We start from the raw sequence: 26554 nt of genomic DNA, 5'->3' as shown, positions 1-26554 counted from the left end.
TGCAAACAAATGTTTTCTGAGTTAAGAAATAACTGCACCGAAAGACCTGCACCGTAGCGTTGTTTTTAGCTGCTTCTCTGCATGTCTTTTCCTGTTTCCTTACAGTCTTTCTAAGTACCAGAAAGCTCCACTAGGGGGCGATAAACACCATGGAACAGATGAAAATCCATCTTAACCACTGTAATAAAATTATCTGTTACCTTCTAACAGGATGGTAGCACACAGGTACTGTCCCGAAACGGATGACACAAACAACTGGATTCGTTATCCCTTTCGTGCCCTGCCTCCAGTCCACTAACTGATATCTGAACAAGAAAGCCTCATCGAAATTGCAACAAGCGGTACTGTGAACATTGAATGTAATCAGAAGCCACTGCTAGATTTCTGGATTGGGCTGCGCTCAGAGTATCCTGCCTTGGCAAATCACGCTGTTAAGACACTGATGCCCTTTGCAACCACGTACCTATGTGAGAGTGGATTCTCAGCCCTCACTAGTAAGAAAACTAAATTCAGTCACAGACTGTGTGGAAAATAATTTAAGACCGAGACTCTCTCCAATAAAACCAACATTGCAGAGTTATGTGCATCCTTTCAAGCACACCCTTCTCATTAACCTGTGGTAAGTTATTCACAATATTTGATGAACAAATAAGATTTTATATGTAAGATGGTTAAATAAAGAGCTAAATGATTGATTATTATTATTAGTGTCCTGGTCATATAAGAGCTCTTTGTCACTTCCCACGAGCCGAGTTGTGACAAAATTCACACTCATCCTTATGTTTAATAAATGTATTGTATAGTGTGTGTGTTGCAGGCTTACAATGATGGCAAAAAACAACATTTGAGAGTGCGCTGACCCTGGTGCTAGAGAGGGTACGCAGCTGGAGGTTGAATGTTTGAAGGGGTACGGGACTATAAAAGATTGGGAACCACTGTTCTAGATCGTTTTAGAGGATGACTAAACTGATTGTATTAACTGCCTTTATTAATACATAGCTACCTTGTTTTCCATTAAAATGTGTGTTCACTCTCTCATGAGGAAGGCATTCGTGAAGGCAGGAGGTGGTTGTCGCTAGTTACCACAGCCGCAAAGCTTTTAAAAAGTTCTCTGTAGCCGGCTGTAGTTAGGAAACCACTGTGACTGACAGGTGAATCCACCTGTCGCAGAGATCGTGTGGGTTCCCGAGTGAAATCACAGGGACAGGGTTGTTTTCACTAGACACAACAAAGACATACGGGCTGAAATTGGTGGAGTTACTATGTCAACTTGTCCAATAAGCTGCTTTGAAAGTGGTGTGGCGACGCAACACCAAATTGAAAAGTACTGGGGAAAATGCTGCATCGTCACACGTCTTTGTTATGTCAGTTGAGTTGAATCAACGAATCACAGCACATGTTGATGGGTAGACTTCCAGCTTTTACTTCCTGCCGTGCTCGTATAGTCCCAGTCAGTATTCCCCTCAAACACGCCCACAATTTGGGCAAAACCAACATTCTTTCCTATTGACCTCCATTGTAAAAGAGGCAACGTCATCGTCAATTTTTTTGTTATACAGAAATAACAAAACATGATGAAAAACTGCTATTCAATATACACTACCATTCAAAAGTTTGGGGTCACTTGGAAATGTCCTTGTTTTTGGAGGAAAAGCAAATGTTTTGTCCATTAAAATAACATAAAATTGACCAGAAATACAGTTTAGACATTGTTAATATTGTAAATGGAAACGGCTGATTTTTTGTAAAATCCCTACGTAGGCGTACAATGGCCGATTATCAGCAACCATCACTCCTGAGTTCCAATAGCACGTTGTGTTAACTAATCCAAGTTTATCATTTTAAAAGGATAATTGACCATGAGAAAACCCTTTTGCAATTATGTTAGCACAGCAGAAAACTGTTCTTCTGATTAAAGAAGCAATAGAATCGGCCTTCCTTAGACTAGTTGAGTATCTGGAGCATCAGCATTTGTGGGTTCGATTATGGGCTCAAAATGGCCAGAAACAAAGACTTTCTTCACAAACCGTCACGACTTCCGCCGAAGTCGGTCCCTCTCCTTGTTCGGGCAGTGTTCGGTGGTCGATGTCACCGACCTTCTAGCCATCACTGATCCATTTTTCATTTTCCATTGGTTTTGTCTTGTCTTCTTTCACACCTGGTTCCAATCCCATCAATCACATGTTGTGTATTTAACCCTCTGTTTCCCCTCGTGTCCTTGTCGGAGATTGTTTTATTGTATGTTTATGTGCATTTGTAAGTCATGTGTCGGTGTGCGACGGGTTTTGTACCCACTTATATTATTTTTTGTATATATATATATACAGTGCCTTCTTCGGCCCCCTTGAACTTTGCGACCTTTTGCCACATTTCAGGCTTCAAACATAAAGATATAAAACTGTATTTTTTTGTGAAGAATCAACAACAAGTGGGACACAATCATGAAGTGGAACGACATTTATTGGATATTTCAAACTTTTTTAACAAATCAAAAACTGAAAAATTGGGCGTGCAAAATTATTCAGCCCCCTTAAGTTAATACTTTGTAGTGCCACCTTTTGCTGCGATTACAGCTGTAAGTCGCTTGGGGTATGTCTCTATCAGTTTTGCACATCGAGAGACTGACATTTTTTCCCATTCCTCCTTGCAAAACAGCTCGAGCTCAGTGTGGTTGGATGGAGAGCATTTGTGAACAGCAGTTTTCAGTTCTTTCCACAGATTCTCGATTGGATTCAGGTCTGGACTTTGACTTGGCCATTCTAACACCTGGATATGTTTATTTTTGAACCATTCCATTGTAGATTTTGCTTTATGTTTTGGATCATTGTCTTGTTGGAAGACAAATCTCCGTCCCAGTCTCAGGTCTTTTGCAGACTCCATCAGGTTTTCTTCCAGAATGGTCCTGTATTTGGCTCCATCCATCTTCCCATCAATTTTAACCATCTTCCCTGTCCCTGCTGAAGAAAAGCAGGCCCAAACCATGATGCTGCCACCACCATGTTTGACAGTGGGGATGGTGTGTTCAGCTGTGTTGCTTTTACGCCAAACATAACGTTTTGCATTGTTGCCAAAAAGTTCAATTTTGGTTTCATCTGACCAGAGCACCTTCTTCCACATGTTTGGTGTGTCTCCCAGGTGGCTTGTGGCAAACTTTAAACAACACTTTTTATGGATATCTTTAAGAAATGGCTTTCTTCTTGCCACTCTTCCATAAAGGCCAGATTTGTGCAATATACGACTGATTGTTGTCCTATGGACAGAGTCTCCCACCTCAGCTGTAGATCTCTGCAGTTCATCCAGAGTGATCATGGGCCTCTTGGCTGCATCTCTGATCAGTCTTCTCCTTGTATGAGCTGAAAGTTTAGAGGGACGGCCAGGTCTTGGTAGATTTGCAGTGGTCTGATACTCCTTCCATTTCAATATTATCGCTTGCACAGTGCTCCTTGGGATGTTTAAAGCTTGGGAAATCTTTTTGTATCCAAATCCGGCTTTAAACTTCTTCACAACAGTATCTCGGACCTGCCTGGTGTGTTCCTTGTTCTTCATGATGCTCTCTGCGCTTTTAACGGACCTCTGAGACTATCACAGTGCAGGTGCATTTATACGGAGACTTGATTACACACAGGTGGATTGTATTTATCATTAGTCATTTAGGTCAACATTGGATCATTCAGAGATCCTCACTTAACTTCTGGAGAGAGTTTGCTGCACTGAAAGTAAAGGGGCTGAATAATTTTGCACGCCCAATTTTTCAGTTTTTGATTTGTTAAAAAAGTTTGAAATATCCAATAAATGATTGTGTCCCACTTGTTGTTGATTCTTCACAAAAAAATACAGTTTTATATCTTTATGTTTGAAGCCTGAAATGTGGCAAAAGGTCGCAAAGTTCAAGGGGGCCGAATACTTTCGCAAGGCACTGTATATATGTGCCCTTTGGTTTCCAAGGTCTTGTCGATTATTGTTCCAATGTCTGTTGGTGCATGTGAGTACTTGTGCTGTGTGTTTTGGGCTTTCGTGCCCTTGTGGATTGTGCAGATGATTACAGGTCTCATCCCGTGTGTTAATCATTGTACGCGTGTGTATTTATTCTAGGTACTCCTCATTCTTTTGTTTGGTTTTCAACCCTGTGTTTTGTTTATGTGTTTGTATGGTCTTCATCCCCATGTCATTACACGGCACGCCTTAATGTGGGCTGAATAAAAAAAACTATTACGCATCCCTGCTTCTATCTTCCGAATCTCTCCATACCAACGTGACAAAGAGTAAAGAGGTGAATCCAAGATGCTGGCCTTCTAGGCAGAGTTGCAAAGAAAAAGCCTTGTTTCAGACTGGCCAATAAAAATAAACATTTAAGATGGGCGTAAGAACATAGACACTGGACAGAGGACCTCTGCCTAGAAGGCCAGCATCCTGGAGTTGCCTCTTCACTGTTGATGTTGAGATTGTTGTTTTGTGGGTACTATTTAAAGAAGCTGCCAGTTGAGGACTTGTGAAGCGTCTGTTTCTCAAACTATACAATCTAATGTACTTGTCCTCTTGCTCAGTTGTGCACCGTGGCCTCCCATTCTTTCTATTGTGGTTAGAGCCAGTTTACCCTGTTCTGTGAATCGAGTTGTACACAGCGTTGTGCGAGATCTTCAGTTTCTTGGCAATTTCTCACATGGAATAGCCTTCATTTCTCAGAATGAGAATAGACTGACGAGTTTCAGAAGAAAGTTCTTTGTTTTTGGCCATTTTGAGCCTGTAATCGAACTCCCAAGTGATGATGCTCCAGATACCCAACTCTAAAGGAGGCCAGTTTTATTGCTTATTTAATCAGAAGAACAGTTTTCAGCTGTGCTAGCATAATTTCAAAAATGATCAATTATCCTTTTAAAATTATAAACTTGGATTAGCTAACATGACGTGCCATTGGAACACAGTAGTGATGGTTGGTGATAAGGGGCCTCTGTACGCCTATGTAGATATTCCATTAAATATCAGCCGTTTCCAGCTACATTAGTCATTTACATCATTAACAATGTCTACGATGTATTTCTGAATAATTGGATGATATTTTAATGGACACATTTGTTTTTCAAAAACAAGGACCTCAAACTTTTGAATGGTAGTGTACATGTAGCCAGGTAAACAATCCCGACCTATGTTTCGCAATGCAAACACGTACACATACCTCCCTCACTAGCTTTAAGCACCAGCTATCAGAGCAGATCACAGATCACACCTGTACATAGCTCATCTGTAATTAGCCCATCCAATCTACCTCATCCCCATTCTATATTTATTTATTTATCTTGCTCCTTTGCACCCCAGCATCTCTACTTGCGCATTCATCTTCTGTACATCCTACCATTCCAGTGTTTAATTGCTATATTGTAATTACTTCGCCACCATGGCCTATTTATTGCCTTACCTATCTTATCCTACCTCATTTGCACATGCTGTATCTAGATTTTTCTACTGTATTTTTGATTGTATGTTTGTTTATTCCGTGTGTAACTCTGTGTTGTTGTATGTGTCGAACTGCTTTGCTTTATCTTGGCCAGATCACAGTTGTAAATGAGAACTTGTTCTCAACTAGCCTACATGGTTAAATAAAGGTGAAATAAAATACATTTTAAAAATACTCCCACATAGGGAGATAGGGTCTACGAGAAGAGCCCTGTGGCGTCAGGCTATTCGTTGTGGGAAATGTGGGGACACGGTGTCCAGGTAGTCAAAATGTATGTATCGCTGGGTGTGTTAAACATTTAATCACAGGTAAGGCATTTAACTTGTTTAGTACAGTCTGTTTGTAACTCCACTTACTCCACACAACGTTCTTTCTCATACTAGGGCTGTTGCAGTGACCATATTGCCACCACACCGGCATTCCTGAGTCATGACCGCAGTAAAATTCCACATGACCGTTAAGTCACGGTAATCTCCTTTTATGTACTCTGGATATGCTTTGGTAGTACCCAATTTACTAACTACCATCAGGGCCTATTCACCTGGGCTCTATTGTCTATTCAGGGCTCTATTGTCCCTCTAACCACTCTGACATCAATGCAAATGCAATCGAAAATCACATCAAACTCTTATCATCAAAACAGTCGGCATATCATACTTTTAAAACTCGCATCACTGTGATGACCAATTTCAAGAACGTTCAACAGCAGGTTGAAACAGTGTAAAACATAGTTGTTGTGGATGTTGTTTCAATGCCTAACACACCGAAATGGACAGTGCTTTCTAAGGTGATAATTTATTCAAAACACCCATAAGCATATTAGGGCTTATGCATATGCATACTGTACGTATGTGGACACCTGCTCATCAAACATCTCATTCCTAAATCATGGACATTAATATGGAGTTGGTCCCCCCTTTGCTGATTTAACAGCCTCTACTCTTCTGGAAGGCTTTCCACTAGATGTTGGAACATTGCTGTGGGGACTTGCTTCCATTCAGCCACAAGAGTATTAGTGAGGTCGTCACTGATGTTGGGCGATTAGGCCTGGCTTTACAATCGCCGTTCCTATTCATCTCAAAGGTGTTTGATGGGGTTGAGGTCAGGGCTCTGTGCAGACGCTTTCAAGTTTGTCCACACCAATCTCGACAAACCATTTCTGTATGGTCCTCGCGTTGTGCATGGGGGCATTGTCTTGCTGAAACAGGAAAGTGCTTTCCCCAAACTGTTGCGACAAAGTTGGAAGCACAGAATCATCTAGAATGTCCTTGTATGCTGTAGCGTTAAGGTTTCCCTTCACTGGAGCGAAGGGGCCTAGCATCGAATCATAAAAAAGAACCCCAAACCCAGATTTGTCCCTCGGACTGCTAGATGGTGAAGCGTGATTGATCACTCCTGAGAACACATTTCCCTTGCTCCAGAGTCCAATGGCGGCGAACTTTACACCACTCCAGCAGACGTCCGGCATTGCTCATGGTGATCTTAGACTTGTGTGCGGCTGCTACTCGCTTCAGCACTCGGAAAACCAGTTGTGGCCTACCACTTCATGGCTGATCTGTTGTTGCTGCTAGACGTTTCCACTTCACAATAACATCACTTACAGTTGACCAGGGCAGCTCTAGCTGTGATGAACTGACTTGTAGGAAAGGTGGCATCCTCTGACAGTGCCACGTTCAAAGTCACTGAGCTCTTCAGTAAGGCTGTTCTACTGCCAATGTTTGTCTATGGAGAGTGCATGGCTTTGTGCTCGATTTTATACACCTGACAGCAACAGGTGTGGCTTAAATAGCCAAATACACACATTTGAAGGGGTGTCCACATATCTTTGTATATATAGTGTATCCCCTGATTATGGCATTTTTTCAATACTGACTCCTTTTGTCGTACAGTATGTACGAGTACCCTTAATATGTGCAGAGTACCCTTAATATTGTAATAAAACAATTCTAGTGATACAGTGCCTTCATAAAGTATTCAGACCCCTTGACTTTTTCCACATTTTTTTATGTTACAGCCTTATTCTAAAATGGATTTAATAGTTTTTTTTCTCCTCATCAATCTGCACACAATACCCCATAATGACGAAGCAGGTTTTTTTTTGACATTTTTGCACATGTATGAAAAATTAAAAACAAAAATATTAGTACTCAAACCCTTTACTCAGTACTTTGTTGAATCACCTTTGGCAGCAATTACAGCCGCAAGACTTCTTGCGTATGATACTTTAAGCTTGGCACATCTGTATTTGGGGAGTTTCTCCCATTCTTCTCTGCAGATCCTATCATGCTCTGTCATGTTGGACAGAGAGCGTCAGTACACACCTATTTCCAGGTCTCTTCAGAGATGTTTGATCGGGTTCAAGTCCGGGTTCTGGCTGGGCCACTCAACAACATTCAGAGACTTGTCCCCAAGCCACTCCTGCGTTGTATTGGCTGTGTGCTTAGGGTCGTTGTCCTGTTGGAAGGTGAACCTTCGCCCCAGTCTGAGGTCCTGAGCACTCTGGAGCAGGTTTACATCAAGGTTCTCTCTGTACTTGGCGCCGTTCATCTTTCCCTCGGTCCTGACTAGTCTGCCAGTCCCTGCCACTGAAAAACATCCACACTGCATGATGCTGCTACCACCATGATTCACCTTAGGGATGGTGCCAGGTTTCCTCCAGATGTGTTGCTTGGCATTCAGGCCAAAGAGTTCAATATTGGTTTCATCAGACCAGAGAATATTGTTTCTCATGGTCTTAAGAGTGGGCTGTCATGTGCCTTTTACTGAGGAGTGCCTCCGCACAGCCCTGTCTCGGCACTCTACGGACAAATCCGTTCGACCTTATGGCTTGGTTTTTGCTCTGACATGCACCGTCAACTGTGGGACCTTAAATAGACAGGTGTGTGCCTTTCCAAATCATGTACATTCAATTGAATTTACCACAGGTGGGCTCCAATCAAGATGTTGAAACATCTTAAGGATGATCAATGGAAACAGGATGCACTTGAGCTCAATTTCGAGTCTCATAGCAAAGTATCAATACTTTGGTAAATAAGGTATTTCAGTTTTTTTTAGACATTTGCTAAAATGTCTAAAAACCTGTTTTCGATTTGTCATTATGAGGTATTGTGTGCAGATTGACGAGGGGGAAAAACCTGACAAAATGTGAAAATAAGTCAAGGGCTCTGAATACTTTCCGAATGCACCGTACATAACTTGACATTTCTTCCATCCATTGTTTTAAGATAACCAACCTTCCAATTAATGAAATGGATTTCTTAGCCGTTATAACTGCTAGGTTACACAGTTTCTTCTGTTAACAGTCTCCAGTATCAACCTTTCCAAGCAAACAAAAATGGGAGAATCTGTAGACATGCTGACATAAAATAACATACTCTTTGCCAGAATTCTGCATGCCTTCACAAGACCATGACTTATGCAGCAGAAGAATACAATTTCTGAGTGCATGATATTTCTACTATATTGGCATATAGATGGTCTTAAACTGCAGTACTTTATGTCTAAGATGATATGAACACGACTGGTCATTCTAAAATATCTGTATCCATTTGTCATCATGAATAACGTCTCCCAGGTCTTCCTCACAGTTTTGTTTGACGTGTTTTGTGTCATCAGGAAAAGCCTATCCGTTTGGAAATCAACTTTAGAGGTTGTCAGATTGCCTTAAAAGAGTTTCAATATTTGAAGCTTCTTGCTTGTCCAGTGTTTGCTGCACAGAGAAAATGAAGTATTATGTTGGCAAAAATCCCACTCTGCGCTGTCACAGACTGGTCTTCATTGCTGCCAGACCCTGATGAGACCCCTGTCACTATCTGATCCTGCTCAGATGAGGCATGACAAAGAATTACCTTGGTGTACATTTATACATTATATTATCCATGAATAGAATCAATGGTTCAATAATTGAAATGACCATTATTCCCAGATCCCTGACTGTGCCTAGCCATGAACTCAAGATGGAACTTCATATCCATTCACTGATTGTTATAATATACTGCAAAATTCACTTGAGCTCCGTATACTGGTTTTCTCTGGCTGTCTGACCCTGCAGGGACACCTGTCACTATCTGATCCTGATAAGACATGATGAGTATAGTGGTGTGTACTGACTGTGCACCATGACAGTGAAGCCTGTAACCTGTTTATGCCATGTCAGTGTGAAAAGTAAGTAATTAGCTAGGGAAACTGACAAATCAATAATGTTACATTGCTATACTGAACAATAAAAACGTATATTGCGCTGAAAAAACATCAGCATATTGGTCTTTTGGCTAGCTCTAGCTAATGGTACATCATCAAATTTACTTCTATTGAAACGGAACAAAACAAAGGCTACAAAAAATTCCCATATACAGTACAGCCGTTAGATACTGCTACCTGACAGATAGCTAGAGGCGAGGTAGAGCTGAAGTGGCTGTGGTAGGTACTAGCTAGCCAACTAGCTGCTAGGAGTTCATTCACTTCAGTCAAAAGGGGATGAAACATTAGCTAACATAAAATGTCAGCTACATTACTAGCTCAGCACATGGAATACATACCTTTTTCTGTCAAACAGCAGTTACCTTGTCCTCTATATCAGTCAACTAAAGAGTATTCAGTTTATGCTCTGCTCGCTTTTACAATTTGGAGAAAAAGCAGCAGGCTCTGTGGTGTTAATGCTGTCCTAAATCCAGCTTTTGTAATTGGACAGTGAGCATTCTAGGCTATTTTGGCACCATGTTTCTGGGGCTAGACCCTAAAAGTCAGAAGCAGGGCCAGCTAGCCCTTGGCTAAGTTTGGTGCTAGCCCACTTTAGAATGTGCAGGTGTGAACACTCGCTTAGCCCCAGGCTAAAATCTCCCATAGCCCTGGGCTAAGGTGTGAATGGGCCTTATGTAAACTCCTCTGTATGCTGATGTTGTCCATAGACACTAAAAGGTCACTATCAAGCACATATCTAATGATAGCAAACATCTCTGTCTAGTTTAAAAGCGAAACTTCCATGTAACTGATACGATGAGTGAGGCTTTATTGTTCTCTGCCAAGATGCGGCCTATAAGTAAGTAAGTAAGTAAGTAAGTAAGTAAGTGAGTAATTGTGTGTGTGTGTGTGTGTGTGTGTGCGCGATGTCATCACTACTCTCCCTGGTCCCAGGATTGGCAATTATAACCAGTCCATAACCAGTCCATCCAGAATGCATTATAATACAGCCCACACTAATTTTGGAGCATAGGCTAGACCAATTATGTACCAAAGACATCTTAAATCAGTTGTGTTTTATGTGTTCCTGCAATGCGTAATATGCTGTTATGCTATGTATTGTGTTACGGCACAATTAGGGTTGCAAAGGCTCGGAAACTTTCCAGTAAATGTTTATTTCCGGAAATCTTTCATGTCAAGTTAAGCCCGGCAATATTGGGAATTTTGCTTAAATTCATCAAAAAAGTTAGCTTATAACAGTGAACCTTTTTTTTGTGGGATACACATAAGGCAATTCTAGGTCTTGTGGCATATTTTGATTAAACTATCCCCAATTCAATGGAATTGCAACCCTCTGCATGCACAGTGCATTCTTCCATCACATGTACAGAATGTACTAATGAGATGCTATTGAGCCCACACTACTACACTGTCTGAGCCAAGGACTACATGCTTTCTGGTTATGATTACAATACTGCATGGGGTGAATATATTTTATATGACATACATGATTTTTTTGCTAATTAGTAAATAGTAGCCAACAGCAAAGTCTGTTTAAATCATTTCTAAGTTTTTAACAATTTCTGCTAGTTAGTTTTTGCTACCATGTGGATTTTAGCTTGCTTGAGCCTGCTAACTGAGGAGTGTTATTTCACCTGTTTCCATACATGTTTCATTTTAAAACAGTTATCTTACAAAGGAGTTGTTAATTCTAACTGCTTAACTATTTATCTGTACATGGAATTGTATTTGTTTTTTTACTATTTTTTTATAATCTTTACAGGAAAATGCCACGGGCACTATGTGATGTGTGGAGACATTTCACTGCAACTAACGTAGAAGGAAAAGTTGTGTACATTTGCAAATACTGTGCCAAATTATATGGGAAGAATGCAACAAAGATGCATAATCATTTGGCCAAGTGCATAAAGTTCCCTCAGTGCTTAAAACAAGCCATCTCTGACAAAAGTCCCTCTACTTCTATTCGAGGTGAAAATAATGAATCAGACACCTTATCGATAGCAACAGCTCAGGGTCCTCCAGGAATCAGAATTTTTTGGACTCAATGGAGGAACGCAGTCAGAGAAATGCTGATGAAATGACCCATACACAGGCAATGTGTATTGGGAGAGATTTATAAATGTTCTTCGCCCAGCATACACCCCACCAACCAGACATGCTTTATCTACACATTTGCCAGATACAGAGTTCAACAGAGGTCAGGCAAATCATAGAGAAAGCAGACTGTATTGCAATCATCTCTGATGGGTGTTCGAATGTTCGTGGGCAAGGAATAATTAACTACATCATATCCACCCCTCAACCAGTATTCTACAAAAGCACAGACAAGAGGGGTAACAGACTCACCGGTCTCTACATTGCAGATGAGCTGAAGGCAGTCATCAATGACCTTGGACCACAGAAGTTATTTGCACTGATGACAGACAATGCTGTGAACATGAAGGCTGCTTGGTCTAAAGTGGAGTCCTACCCACACATCACACCCATTGGCTGTGCTGCTCATGCATTGAATCTGCTCCTCAAGGACATCTTGGCACTGAAACAATGGATACACTACAAGAGAGCCAAGGAAATGGTTACGTATTTGAAGGGTCATCAAGTTACAACAGCAATCTACCTCACCAAGCAAAGTGAGAAGAATAAGGGCACCACATTGAAGCTGCCCAGCAACACCCATTGGGGTGGTGTTGTCATCATGTTTGACAGCCTCCTGGATGGGAAGGAGTCTCTCCAAGAATGGCCATATCTCAGTCTGCCGGCATGGACAGCCCCATCAAGAGGATCCTCCTTATGTATTTTGGGAGAGAGTGGTAAGTAGCCTGAAACTCCTGAAACCTATAGCAGTGGCCATTGCACGGATTGAGAGAGACAATGCCATCCTGTCTGATGTTCAGACTCTACTTGCAGATGTAAGAGAAGATATCTGTACTGTCCTGCCCACTTCACTGTTGTTCCAAGCAGAGGAAACTGCAGTTCTGAAATACATCAAAAAGTGTGAAGACTTCTGCCTGAAGCCCATACATGCCGCAGCGTACATGTTGGACCCCAAGTATGCTGGCAAGGGCATCCTGTCTGGTGCATAGATCAACAAGGCCTATGGTTTCATCACTATCGTGTCTCGCCACCTTGGCCTGGATGAGGGCAATGCTATTGGCAGTCTGGCAAGGTACACATCCAAACAAGGGCTTTGGAATGGAGATGCAATATGGCCGTCGTGCTAACATATCTCATCAGCCACCTGGTGGAAGGGACTTTGTGGATTACAGGCTCTTTCCCCTGTTGCCTCCATCATCCTCCAAATCCCATCAACATCAGCCGCCTCGGAGCGCAACTGGCCTTTCTTTGGCTACACACACACCAAAGCATTCAACAGGCTGACCAATACAAGGGTTTAAAAATTGGTGGCCATCCGGGCAAATTTGAGGCTTTTTGAGCCTGACAACGAGCCATCCTCAACAGGGTTGGAAAGTGACAGTAAAGATGAGGCCTCAGAGTCTGATGTTCAAGAGGTGAACATTGAGGAGATCCAGGGAGAAGACATGGAAGCCTGAGAGGAAGACAACCAAAGCTTTAGTTTCTCGACTATCATGTAGAAAACTTTTTTGGGAGATGCGATGGATCTTTGGGGGTCATTCAATATTCCCTTTATTTTGTTGTTCAGTGAAATCATCCCATGTGAAGAGTCAACTCATTTAATTAAAGTTCAATTCGTAGCTAAATAATTCAAATATATATATATATTGGAAGAATTTAATAATTTGCAATTATGTCTACTTATGATAAGGTAAAAGGTTTATGTTTCTGTCAACATATGATATGGTAAATATATCCAATGCAAAAACCATCTACATTTAAATGGTATTAATATTAATTTGCATATATTTCCATTCATTCCCATATATTCCCTTTAAGTCGCACGGAAAGTTTCCATCTCTGAATATTCCCCAAAATGTGCAACCCTAGGAACAATCATAATTTTTACTCCGTTATTTGTGTGTTCGGTCTTGTGCTCCTAAGCCTATACGCATAAGATTTAATATGCGTATGGGTGTTTTGAATTAATCATCACCTTGGAAAGCGCTGTCCATTTTGTTGTCAGGCTTTGAAACAACATCCACAACAACCATGTTTTACACTCTGTTTTACACTCAGTTTCAAGTTAAACTCAGTTAAACTTCTTTATTCAAATTATCATCATAGTGAGGTGTTTTAAAAGTACGATAGGCCTACTGTCTTTCCGGTAAATGTTTGATGTGATTTTCGATTGCATTTGACTTGATGTCAGAGTGGTTAGAGGGACAATAGAGTCCTGAGTACCAAGCCATTAGGACCTGATGATCGTTAGCAAGATGGATACTACTAACACGTGTCCAGAGTGCATAAAAGGAGATTACCTAAATGGTCACGTGGAATTTTACTGCAGTCATGACTCATGACCAATCAGCCTATACACATCTCGGTAGTAACTCCAGCTCCTGGGTCCATTCTGGCTCATTGAACAGGCCTCTACTGCCTCTACTCCACAACAGAAAATCATTCTGCGTGCATACGTGTGTGTACGTGTAAGGTGCATTCAAAAAGTATTCAGACCCCTTTGTTCCACATGTTGTTACGTTACAGCCTGATTCTAAAATGGATTCAATTGAACATTTTCCTCACCAATCTACAGACAATGTCAAAGTGAAGACAGGTTTTTATACATTTTTTCACATTTATAAAAATAAAAAGCAGAAATACCTTATCTACTTTTTCAGACCCAGTTTTCAGACCCTTTGCTATGAGACTCCATTTATCATACTTGAGATGTTTCTACAACTTTATTGGAGTCCACCTGTGTTAAATTCAATTGATTGTACATGATTTGGAAAGGCACACACCTGTCTATTTAAGGTCCCACAGTTGACAGTGCATGTCAGAGCAAAAACCAAGCCATGAGGTTGAAGGAATTGTCTGTAGAGTGCTGAGACAGGATTGTGTAGAGGCACAGATCTGGGGAAGGGTACCAAAATATTTCTGCAGCATTGAAGGTCCCCAAGATCACAGTGGCCTCAATCATTCTTAAACGGAAGAAGTTTGGAACCACCAAGACTCCTCCTAGAGCTGGGCGCCCGGCCAAACTGAGCAATCGTGGGAGAAGGGCCTTGGTCAGGGAGGTGACTAAAAACACGATGGTCACTCTGACAGAGCTCCAGAGTTCCTCTGTGTAGATAGTAAAACCTTCCAGAAGGACAACCATCTCTGCAGCACTCCGCCAATCAGGCCTTTATGGTAGAGTGGCCAGAGAGAGAGAGAGAGAGAGAGAAAGAGGGAAGGAGAGAGACACAGTGGGCCTTTCTGATATAGCCAAGGTTGAAATAAACACTTCAGATCATAAAATAGAATATTGTCCTACAAAGAGGAAATGCTCTGCAGTCTTACAAACACACAAGGACAGACATATTCCATTATATTTATTTCTAGGATCTGTATTCATAATCTATGATTAGTCACACAACATGGACCCTTCCTAGGTTCCCCGCTCAGTGTTCATGTGTCTTCGTCCTATCCGCCTGCTCCTCAACATTTACAGTAGACAGGCGAGCAAAGCTGTGATTGTTTTTATTCACAGTTTTGATCAATATGGTAAGGGCTATTATTATCAGGCATTGCCAAATCGTAATGTCGTGCCCTGTTGCATCTTGGGAGCTGCATTGAATTGGAGGCGGTGGCTTGAGGACATGGTGACCCAGATGAATGAGCTGCCGAAATGATCACCCCAGGGCCTCTGGAGCATTCCACTGCTGACTGTGTTGTCGTAGGAACGCTCCTAATGATTTCATAACTACAGTGTTTCATTTTATTCTGACATGCCAAGCTAGGTTTGGTTGGAATTTGAATTTCTGAGTTCTGGTATCTGATAAGTAGAATTGGGCTGAGCTCTGCGTGAGCTCTGAGCTATGTGTCCTATGTGACACATTCCATGAACTGTGTGCCTTGCTAGCTCCAATCTAGCCTCACACAACAGATATATCCAGTTGTTTATCATGGAAAGCATTAGCTCTATTGTTAACATTTTTGAGGTGGCCCACTCTTTTATGGTATGCAAAACTTACAGTGTAATTTTAACTCTTAGCAATGCTCTATCTTTCCATCCCAGGTTATGACATCTCCAGCCTTACTACTGAGGAGGGTGCCAGATGGGAGAGTCGGAGGCTACTACAGGAGTCCTGGGACAACGAGACAGACCTTCTGTTGGACCCCCCGTCCAAAAACTGCACTGAGCCAGGTAGGGCAGGCCCCGCTTTAGAAGTTGTGATTCAACTTTTGGTTGCCAGGTTGGTGAAACTATTGGCCAAGCGAGAAATTCTGTAGTGGAGTTGAATCTTTGGAATTAGTATACATGGGAGTCCCATGTGGGATTCCTGCAGGATATAGGGAAGACTGGAGTAGAGATGAAATCAAATAAATTAAGGGGGATTGAAAATTCAGACAGGTAGGGATGCAAATTACCACGGTTATTGTCATCACTGTCATTTTTTTAATGTTTGGAGCTTGTAATGCATCATCATGCATCTTCAAAAATTAGCCTCAACATACCTAATGAATACAACACACCCCTATCTCAAATGCTCTGAACATTTGGAAATTAAGCTGTTTGAATCGCCCCCTTATCCTAAAATGAATGTATTAAGATTATTATGACAATTATTATTTTAAGTTCACGGTTATTGTCCATAATTGACCGTTTCACAATTCTACAATACTTATAGACAATACAGTGGGTATTATAAGTATTCACCCCCCTTGGATTTTTTAAACATTTTGTTGCTTTACAAAGTCGGAATGAAATAGATTCAATTGTAATTTTTTTCATTGAGCTACACAACGTACTGCATAAGAATGACAAATTAATACATATTAAATAACTAAAATATGGTCTTTATATAAGTATTCAACCCCTTTGCTTAGGCAAGCCTAATTACTTCAGGAATAAAATGTGGATTAACAAATCACATAATATGTTGGACTCACTCTGTGAAATAAGAGTGGGTTGACATTATTTTTTAATGACTACGCCTTCCTTTGTCCCCATTCATACAACATATGTAAGATCCCTCATCTAAGTATTGAATTTCAAGCACAGAGTCAACAATAAAGACGAAGGAACTATTCGAGAGCCTCATAAAGAAGGGCAGTGATTGGTAGATGGATAACAATAACAAATCAGACATTGAATATCTCTTTAAGCATCATCAAATGAATAATTATGCTGTGGATGATGTATTAAACCACCCAGACACATCAAATATTTATTTTGACGTTCTTCTGAACTGAGCTGCAGGACAAGAAGGAAACTGCTCAGGGATGTCAGTTGTGTGTGTATAATTGCGTAACTGTCTGGTTGTATTGTGAATTGAAAGATGAATACTCTTTCTCCATCCTGCTCCTCAGACTCTTCTTCATAGGGCCGTAGTACCTTCCCTTGCCCCAAGCAATGCAAGAAGTCCTGTCCGTCTGTTGTTTTTTTATTACCTGTATTTAACTAGGCAAGGCAGTTAAAAACAAATTCTTATTTACAATGATGGCCTACCCCAGCCAAACCCTAACCAGGACGACACTGGGCACTGCCCTATGGGACTCCCAATCACAGCCGGTTGTGATACAGCCTGGAAACAAACCAGGGTCTGTAGTGATGCCTCTAGCACTGAGATGCAGTGCCTTCGACCGCAGCGCCACTCGGGAGCCCTGCAATCAGATGAGTCTCTATGGAATTAATTTATTGCTGATGCTTACAAGTCAACAGGAATGCATATGACACATTTTTTTCAACTGTTAGTTTGTTGAGTGATAGTTTCATGTAGCAAATATAGCAAAAATATAGACAAAAACCCTGATTATAACACTGAAAATAAATAAATTCTGAATCAGGTCCAGAGTAACACAAATCTCCCTTGAATGCTCCATGTCCACACGGGTCAATGGAAACAAGATCTGAACAATTAGCACTTTCAATTCCCCCTGTCAGCATGGCTACAGCTGACACACAGGAAAACGCTCACACACTGGCAGTCAAGCAGTCAGGCGGAGTATGTGTGTGTGCGTGTGTGCGTGAATATGTTTTACTGTACATTATGTGATTTTGTGTCCTTCTGTGTCCTACTGGAAGGAATAAGGCCTCAAGCTATAAAAGACTCAAGGATAATTGACATTTGACTGGATCCAGTGAGTAGAATGAGATCTGATAGATTGTGAGATCATCGTTAATGTGTAATCATTACTAATGAAGCGAATGGACATCCACATTAATCTGTGATGATGAAACTCTGATCTCTCGCTTTCTATGCATACATAGCCTGGTCTACTGGCCCAAGTTGAGCGATGTTTAAGGATGTTGGATTGGAGGAATAGTGGAAAGGAGAGCGAGAGATAGAGAGAGAAGGGGGGAGAATGATTAAGAGGGAGTGAGAGATTGAGAGAGGAAGAGAGACAGAGACAATGATCAAGAGGGGGTGAGAGAATGAGAGATAGATGAGACCGGCTCTTTTGTGCAGAAAAGCAGGAAGAATCCCTATTAAAATAATTCCAGCGTTTCAGGATGCAAAGCGTGATTAAGCGGAAAACAGGCTATTAAGTATTTCTGTCTAAATATAACTCCCATATAACTTACTCGGAGAGAGCAGGGGTTGGAAGCAGGCAATAGGATAAAGAGCTGTCTAGAGCATATGAGAGTGTGTGTGTGTGTGTGTGTGTGTGTGTGTGTGTGTGTGTGTGTGTGTGTGTGTGTGTGTGTGTGTGTGTGTGTGTGTGAGTGAGTGTGCATTCGGCTTAGGTGTGGGTTTGGTTTGTGTGTGTGCACGTTGTATCTAGGACAGGGGCGAATTTTGGGAGGCGGTGTGTTAACAGTGAGATCAAGAGATTGCTTGGCAGAATGCAGTCTCATAAAGCCCCAGGATTCCACATGGAAAACCCTCACAAATACAAGGACCCAGAAAAACACACACGCCCACGGAAAGACAAACACACGCCCACGGGCAATGCAAACACACAGAGTGCCGTTATCGGAGTTAGAATACAGCTTACATATCTGCATATCTTCACAACACCCACCAAGGTTGGGCTCAATTCAAATTGAAGGCAGTCAATTCAGGAAGTAAAAAAAATGAAATTACAAACATCGAAAAAAGGGCATTTATTTTCAATGACTTCTCCATAAACTGAAAAGTAGAAGCTATTTATAAAAATTCTAAAAAGTTTATTTATAAAATTACAAATTAAAAATCATATCACTTCCTGAATTGACTGCATTCAATTCGAATTGAGCCCAACTCTGTCACACACACACACACACACACACACACACACACACACACACACACACACACACACACACACACACACACACACACACACACACACACACACACACACACACACACACACACACACACACACACAGACATCCCTGAGCTGCAGCTCAGTTCAGGAGAATTAATAAATACAACTTTGATGTGTCTGGGTGGTTTAATACATCATCCACAGCATAATTATTAACTTGATGATGCTTAGAGAGATATTCAATGTCTGATTTGTTATTGTTATCCATCTAACAATCACTGCCCTTCCCAGGTCTTTGTTGCTGAATCTGTGATTGAAATTCAATACTTAGATGAGGGATCTTACAGATGTTGTATGATTGGGGACAGAGGAAGGCGTCGTCTTTAATAAACCACGTCAACCCCTCTTATTTCACAGAGTGAGTCCAACATATTATGTGATTTGTTTAACCAAATTTTACGACTAAACTAATTAGGCTTGCCTTTACTTATGTAAAGACCATATTTTGTTTATTTAATTTGAATTCATTTGTAATTCTTATGCAATATTTTGTGTAGATCAATGATTAAAAAAAAACTGAATCTATTTCAATCCGGCTTTTTAAAGCAACAAAACATTTTTTCAAAATCCAATACTTATGATACCCATTGTATGTAAGTATTATATATATATATTTAAAACCTTTATTTAACCTTTATTTAACTAGGGCTGGCAGGTGGTAATGGGAATTGAAATGAAGTATACTATTTTGCCATCCTGCTACTCAGACTCTTCCTCATAGGGCCATAGTTCCTTCCCTTACAGCTGATTGGCTCCTGCTTCAAGGTATGCAACTGTTGGGTGAATGTCGCGCTCTAGGTAGTAGTCGAGACGTACCAAGTATACATTTGAGTATTATGTTTAGCCGACTGTATTTTTACAAAACGTGTAGTAAGTGTGAAGAGGCTCTATGTTAGACTCTCAGAGTTGTGCAGGGACTCTGCTCTGTGCTGTGTATCCCTGTAATTGGCCTCACAGTGACTTGATCAATGACACCATTTTCTCTCACAGACATCTACAACATACAGAGCCCCCAAACACCATTCCTTCATTATGCAGGATCTCAGTGCGGTCTTTCAGATTAGAGATAAACATGTTTACGTCACCTAGATTCTCCTCTCCTCACTTACTGCAAACAAAAAAGAGGCAGACACCTCATTAGAATGCCTCTCTGAGTGTGTGTGTGTGTGTGTGTGTGTGTGTGTGTGTGTGTGTGTGTGTGTGTGCGTGCGGCGTGTGTGCGTGTGTGCGGGTTTGAATGTGTGTGTATGTGTCTGTACTTGTCCTTTCCTTGCTGCAAGTTTCACATTAACAGCTGCTAACATAATTTCCCCCAAACTAAAGAAAATACAGGAAGTCAGCACACATTAACTTGTTATAATACTTGTTACAATGGAATTAACATAAACTGTAGTAAAAGGCACTTAACCTTCTCTGGCAATGTACATTACAAGAATACATGCTTGAGACAAAACAAAATTAACTGTAATTTCTTCTCAAATTACCATAAACGGTAAGTGTCTCCAAGGTATATTCAGTATCAAAATGACGCATTCACTTTCATAGTATAGTAAAGATTCCTTTCTTCTCACATCTCCCTATAGCAGTATATACAGTTGAAGTCGGTTGTTTACATACATTTAGGATGGAGTCATTAAAACTAGTTTTTCAACCACTCCACAAATTTCTTGTTAACAAACTATAGTTTTGGCATGTCGGTTAGGACATCTACTTTGTGCATGACACAAGTAATTTTTTGAACAATTGTTTACAGATTATTTCACTTATAATTCATAATTCCAGTGGGTGAGAAGTTTACATACATTAAATTGACTGTGCTTTAAACAGCTTGGAAAATTCAAGAAAATGATGTCATGACTTTAGAAGATTCTGATAGGCTAATTGACATCGATTGAGTCAGTTGGAGGTGTACCTGTGGATGTATTCCAAGGCCTACCTTCAAAGTCAGTGACTCTTTGCTTGACATCATGGGAAAATCAAAAGAAATCAGCCAAGACCTCAGGACAAAAATTGTAGACCTCCACAAGTCTGGTTCATTCTTGGGAGCAATTTCCAAACACCTGAAGGTACTACGTTCATCTGTACCAACAATAGTACGCAAGTATTAACACCATGGGACCATGCAGCTGTCATACTGCTCTGGAAGGAGACGCGTTCTGCCTCCTAGAGATCAACGTACTTTGGTGCAGAAAGTGCAAATCAATCCCAGAACAACAGCAAAGGACCTTGTGAAGATGCTGAAGGAAACAGATACAAAAGTATCTATATCTACAGTAAAACAAGTCCTATATCGACATAACCTAAAAGGCCACTCATTAAGGAAGAAGCCACTGCTCCAAAACCGCCATAAAAAAGCCAGACTACGGTTTGCAACTGCACATGGGGACAAAGATTGTACTTTTTGGAGAAATGTCCTCTGGTCTGATGAAACAACAATAGAACTGTTTGGCCATAATGACCATTGTTTGGAGGAAAAATCGGGATGCTTGCATGTCGAAGAACACCATCCAAACCATGAAGCACGGGGGTGGCAGCATCATGTTGTGGGGGTGCTTTGCTGCAGGAGGGACTGGTGCACTTCACAAAAAGGATGGCATCATGAGGCAAGGAAAATTACGTGGATATATTGAGCGAATCTCTCAAGACATCAGTCAGGAAGTTAAAGCTTGGTCGCAAACGGGTCTTTCAAATGGACAATGACCCCAAACATACTTCCAAAGTTGTGGCAAAATGACTTGAGGACAACAAAGTCAAGGCATTGGAGTAGCCATCACAAAGCCCTGGCCTCAATGCTGTAGAAAATGTGTGGGCTGAACTGAAAAAGTGTGTGTGAGCAAGGAGGCCTACAAACCTGACTCAGTTATACCAGCTCTGTCAGGAGGAATGGGCCAAATTTCACCCAACTTACTGTGGGATGCTTGTGGAAGGCTACCCGAAACGTTTGACCCAAGTTAAACAATTTAAAGGCAATGCTACCTAATACTTAATGCGTGTATGTAAACTGACCCACTGGGAATGTGATGAAAGAAATAAAGGCTGAAATAAATCATTCTGTCTACTATTATTCTGCCATTTCACATTCTTTAAATAAGGTGGTGATCCTAACTGACCTAAGACAGGGAATTTCTACTCAGATTAAATTTCAGGAATTGTGAAAAACTGAGTTTAAATGTACTTGGCTAAGGTGTATGTAAACTTCCGACTTCAACTGTATCTGTATAATAGCTACACTATATATACAAAAGTATGTGAACACCCCTTCCAATTAGTGGATTCGGCTTTTTCAGCCTCACCCGTTGCTAATCGGTATATAAAATCGAGCACACAGTCATGCAATATCTGTAGACAAACATTAGCAGTAGAATGGCCTTACTGAAGAGCTCAGGTAGGCCACACAAGCTCACAGAACAGGACCGCCAAGTTGCCGAAGCATCTAGCGCGTAAAAATCGTCTGTCCTTGGTTGCACTTCTGAGTTCTAAACTGCTTCTGGAAGCAACGTCAGCACAATAACTGTTCGTCGGGATCTTCATGAAATGGGTTTCCATGGCCGAGCACAAGCCAAAGATCACCTTGCGCAATGCCAAGCGTCGGCTGCAGTGGAGTAAAGCCCGCCACCATTGGAGCAGTGGAAATGCGTTCTCTGTTGTCATGAATCACGCTTCACCATCTGGCAGTCCGACGAACAAATCTGGGTTTGGCGGATGCCAGGAGAACGCTACCTGTCCGAATGCATAGTGCCAACTGTAAAGTTTGGTGGAGGAGGAAAAATGGTCTGGGGCTGTTTTTCATAGTTCGGTCTAGGCCCCTTAGTTCCAGTGAAGGGAAATCTTAATGCTACAGCATACAATGGCATTCTAGACGTGCTTCCAACTATGTGGCAACAGTTTGGAGAAGGCCCTTTCCTGTTTTAGCATTCAGCATGACAATGCCCTTGTGCACAAAGCGAGGTCCATACAGTAATGATTTATCGAGATCGGTGTGGAAGAACTTTACTGGCCTGCACAGAGCCCTGACCTCAACTCTATCTTACACCTTTGGGAAGAATTGGAATGCCGACTGCGAGCCAGGCCTAATCGCCCAACACAACCTCACTAATGCTCTTGTGGCTGAATGGAAGCAAGTCCCTGCAGCAACAGGGAGGACCAACTCCATATTAATAGCCATAATTTTGGAATGAGAATGAGGAGGTGACCACATACTTTTGATCATGTAGTGTACTTTCACAAAAAGATGAATGCCAGAGATACAATTCTCCACAAATGTTCTCTTTTTCAGTGTGTTTTATTAATGATTCATGGGACTGTGGGACAAAGGTATTTGCTTTCTTCCCCATGGTGCATCTGACAGAGAACAAACATGGTTTTAAAGGCACACAAGTCATGTTCTACTCACAGCATCCCCCCATAACAATGTGTTTCCCCCACCAGTTAGGCTTTCCATTCCCTGTGAAAAATTCCGTCTCCCTGAAAAGGAGATTCTGAGGAAGAAGGGCCCTGTGAGAGAATGGCGTGATGGAGGTACTTGTGCTATGTGTGTACCAGCATGAACGTGTGTGTGTGTGTGTGTGTGTGTGTGTGTGTGTGTGTGTGTGTGTGTGTGTGTGTGTGTGTGTGTGTGTGTGTGTGTGTGTGTGTGTGTGTGTGTGTCTGCTCAGTCCCCTCCTAGCCCTGGGCAAACCTGTTACTCCGGTAAACTTCACAGACTGGAAGGGGGGGGATACAATGTCACTTCCCATCACATCACATCCTGCAAGAAATCACGCCAGCAGGAAATAAAAAGAGACAGGAAAGACAAACAGAGAGCATGCAGAAAGTACAAACTGGATGATCTGATTGTGCATTACCATTGCATGTTGTGTGTCTGTCCTCTCTGTGTTGACTGGAATAGCCAGGGCATGTTAACAGTGCTAGGTGGCTTCTTTTTAGAAAGGATAAAGGGATACTAATTCAGTCATACAACTGAATACCTTCAAATGAAATGCGTCTTCCTCGTTTAACCCAACCCCTCTGAATCAGAGCAGTGCAGGAGGCTGTCATAATCAACATCCATGTCTTCAGCACCTGGGGAACAGTGGGTTAACTACCTAGGAGAAGAACAACAGATGTTTACCTCAGCCAGCAGCTTAGGGATTCGATCCAGCAACCCATCTGTTACTAGCCCAACGCTCTAACCACTTGACTAGAAAGACAGGGTTCTACTGCTTGTTTCATATGTAACCCCTAAAAGTTATATATATAGTAGAACCCTTTTATGGGGTTCTTTGATCAGAACCCTATGGGTTCTTCACTGAACCAAAATATAGAACCCCAAGGACTCTTCTTCACTGAACCAAAATTGGTTCCATATAGAAGAACCCTGTATGGTGCCATTTATGAATTATGACTACTATACATTTTTGTAAATATATTTCCACTAAGAATATAATTTAATAAACAATTAAATAATGGACAAAAGAATACCAGCATAATTTTTTATTTTATTGCCGTTATGTAAATGAAAACATAGTTTGGAAATATGCACTGGTGGCCAGGGAGGCCTATCTTTGTTTGAATGATGGCCCACAATCTTGGTACCAACCAGGGGAGAACAACTGGAGCCATTGGAAGTTCAAGACCAACCATGTCACTGCAGGCATTGTTAGCAGAATACAGGATCCCACATTATAGTGAATGGAAAATGGCAATCTTCGTGGTCAATCTTCATGTACAAGAAAAGTGTATTTGAAGTCAATCATAGTACCAATAATTGCTTCTAATACATCAGATATATGTCCTTGAACTGATTTGTTTATAATCACATGGAGAAATTATAAGGATCATTTAGTTGCTAATGGCAGCCTGCATACCCCGGGCAGCCTACAACTGGACTTACTCAATGAGAGGGGGCAGCACTGAGCTAGCCTGCAAAGTCACTTTCTGGAGTAGCTCAAACTGCACATTTTATGTCTCAATAAGATGCCATCTTAACCGAATTCATTTGACTTCAATGCGCTATTGAGTCTTCACATAGGAATGAATGGTGTCAAATAATCGAGGGTTTTGTCCATTCGTGTATCCAGTCATTGTTACCAACTCTGACTGACTTCTTTATGGAACAGAAGGCTACAGTTGCTGCCTGGCTGGTTCCTGAGAAGAAGAAAAAAATGAGCTAAAACATGAGTGAAAATGAAGACAAAATGCAGACGTATAATTATGATGACATAGAAGAACAACTTGTTGTCATCAGCAGCAGCAGCAGCCCGAAAGAGCACATCCTCTGCCTCTGATAGTTGGGTCACTGCCAGACTCTGAGCAAAACATAGGCAGTGTGGTAAAAGTCATGTAATGATTAACCAAGACTTATTTAGATACAGTACCTCCTCTTAGTCAGCCCACTGCCCATCACATGCATCCAACATAGGTCAGCAACAGTTTTGTAATATGGCTTCATGAAACATAACGCCCTCACTTGACCTCACCACACTGAAATACTGAAACAAAAGTAACAATTGGCTAATTGCCAGTGTCAGTTTAGTTTGCAACAGCACCGGTTTGTATTAACCTTTCTGTTTTTCTCTCTAACCTCTGCAACAATGTTGCAAAATAAGAATTTGATCTCCCCCTGCCACTTTAAGTGAATACCACTTTAATAATAATGACACTTTAATAATGTTTACATATCTTGCATTATTCATCTCATATGTATATGCTGTATTTTATACCACCTTGCATCTTGCCTATGCTGCTCTGTCATTGCTCATCCATATATTTATATGTATATACAGTGCCTTGCAAAAGTATTCGGCCCCCTTGAACTTTGCGACCTTTTGCCACATTTCAGGCTTCAAACATAAATATATAAAACTGTATTTTTTTGTGAAGAATCAACAACAAGTGGGACACAATCATGAAGTGGAACGACATTTATTGGATATTTCAAACTTTTTTAACAAATCAAAAACTGCAAAATTGGGCGTGCAAAATTATTCAGCCCCCTTAAGTTAATACTTTGTAGCGCCACCTTTTGCTGCGATTACAGCTCTAAGTCGCTTGGGGTATGTCTCTATCAGTTTTGCACATCGAGAGACTGAAATGTTTTCCCATTCCTCCTTGCAAAACAGCTCGAGCTCAGTGAGGTTGGATGGAGAGCATTTGTGAACAGCAGTTTTCAGTTCTTTCCACAGATTCTCGATTGGATTCAGGTCTGGACTTTGACTTGGCCATTCTAACACCTGGATATGTTTATTTTTGAACCATTCCATTGTAGATTTTGCTTTATGTTTTGGATCATTATCTTGTTGGAAGACAAATCTCCGTCCCAGTCTCAGGTCTTTTGCAGACTCCATCAGGTTTTCTTCCAGAATGGTCCTGTATTTGGCTCCATCCACCTTCCCATCAATTTTAACCATCTTCCCTGTCCCTGCTGAAGAAAAGCAGGCCCAAACCATGATGCTGCCACCACCATGTTTGACAGTGGGGATGGTGTGTTCAGGGTGATGAGCTGTGTTCAGGGTGATGAGCTGTGTTGCTTTTACGCCAAACATAACG

At 41.3% G+C, this 26554-nt stretch overlaps 1 protein-coding gene across 1 annotated transcript in view; it reads left to right on the top strand.

Moving 5' to 3' along the window:
* The window catches only part of LOC110502452 (sodium/potassium/calcium exchanger 3), a 145483-nt gene that overhangs the window by 40828 nt on the left and 78101 nt on the right, over positions 1-26554 (top strand). The window contains exon 2 of the mRNA XM_021580477.3: positions 15789-15917. Coding sequence (XP_021436152.1) covers positions 15789-15917 — 129 coding nt within the window. The remainder of the gene's footprint in view (positions 1-15788; positions 15918-26554) is intronic.

The sequence above is a fragment of the Oncorhynchus mykiss genome, chromosome 23, assembly GCF_057628025.1.
Source record: "Oncorhynchus mykiss isolate SJ-2025 chromosome 23, ASM5762802v1, whole genome shotgun sequence".
Taxonomy (NCBI): domain Eukaryota; kingdom Metazoa; phylum Chordata; class Actinopteri; order Salmoniformes; family Salmonidae; genus Oncorhynchus; species Oncorhynchus mykiss.
Note: the sequence above shows the minus strand (reverse complement) of the source record. Positions and strands in the feature narration are given on the sequence as shown.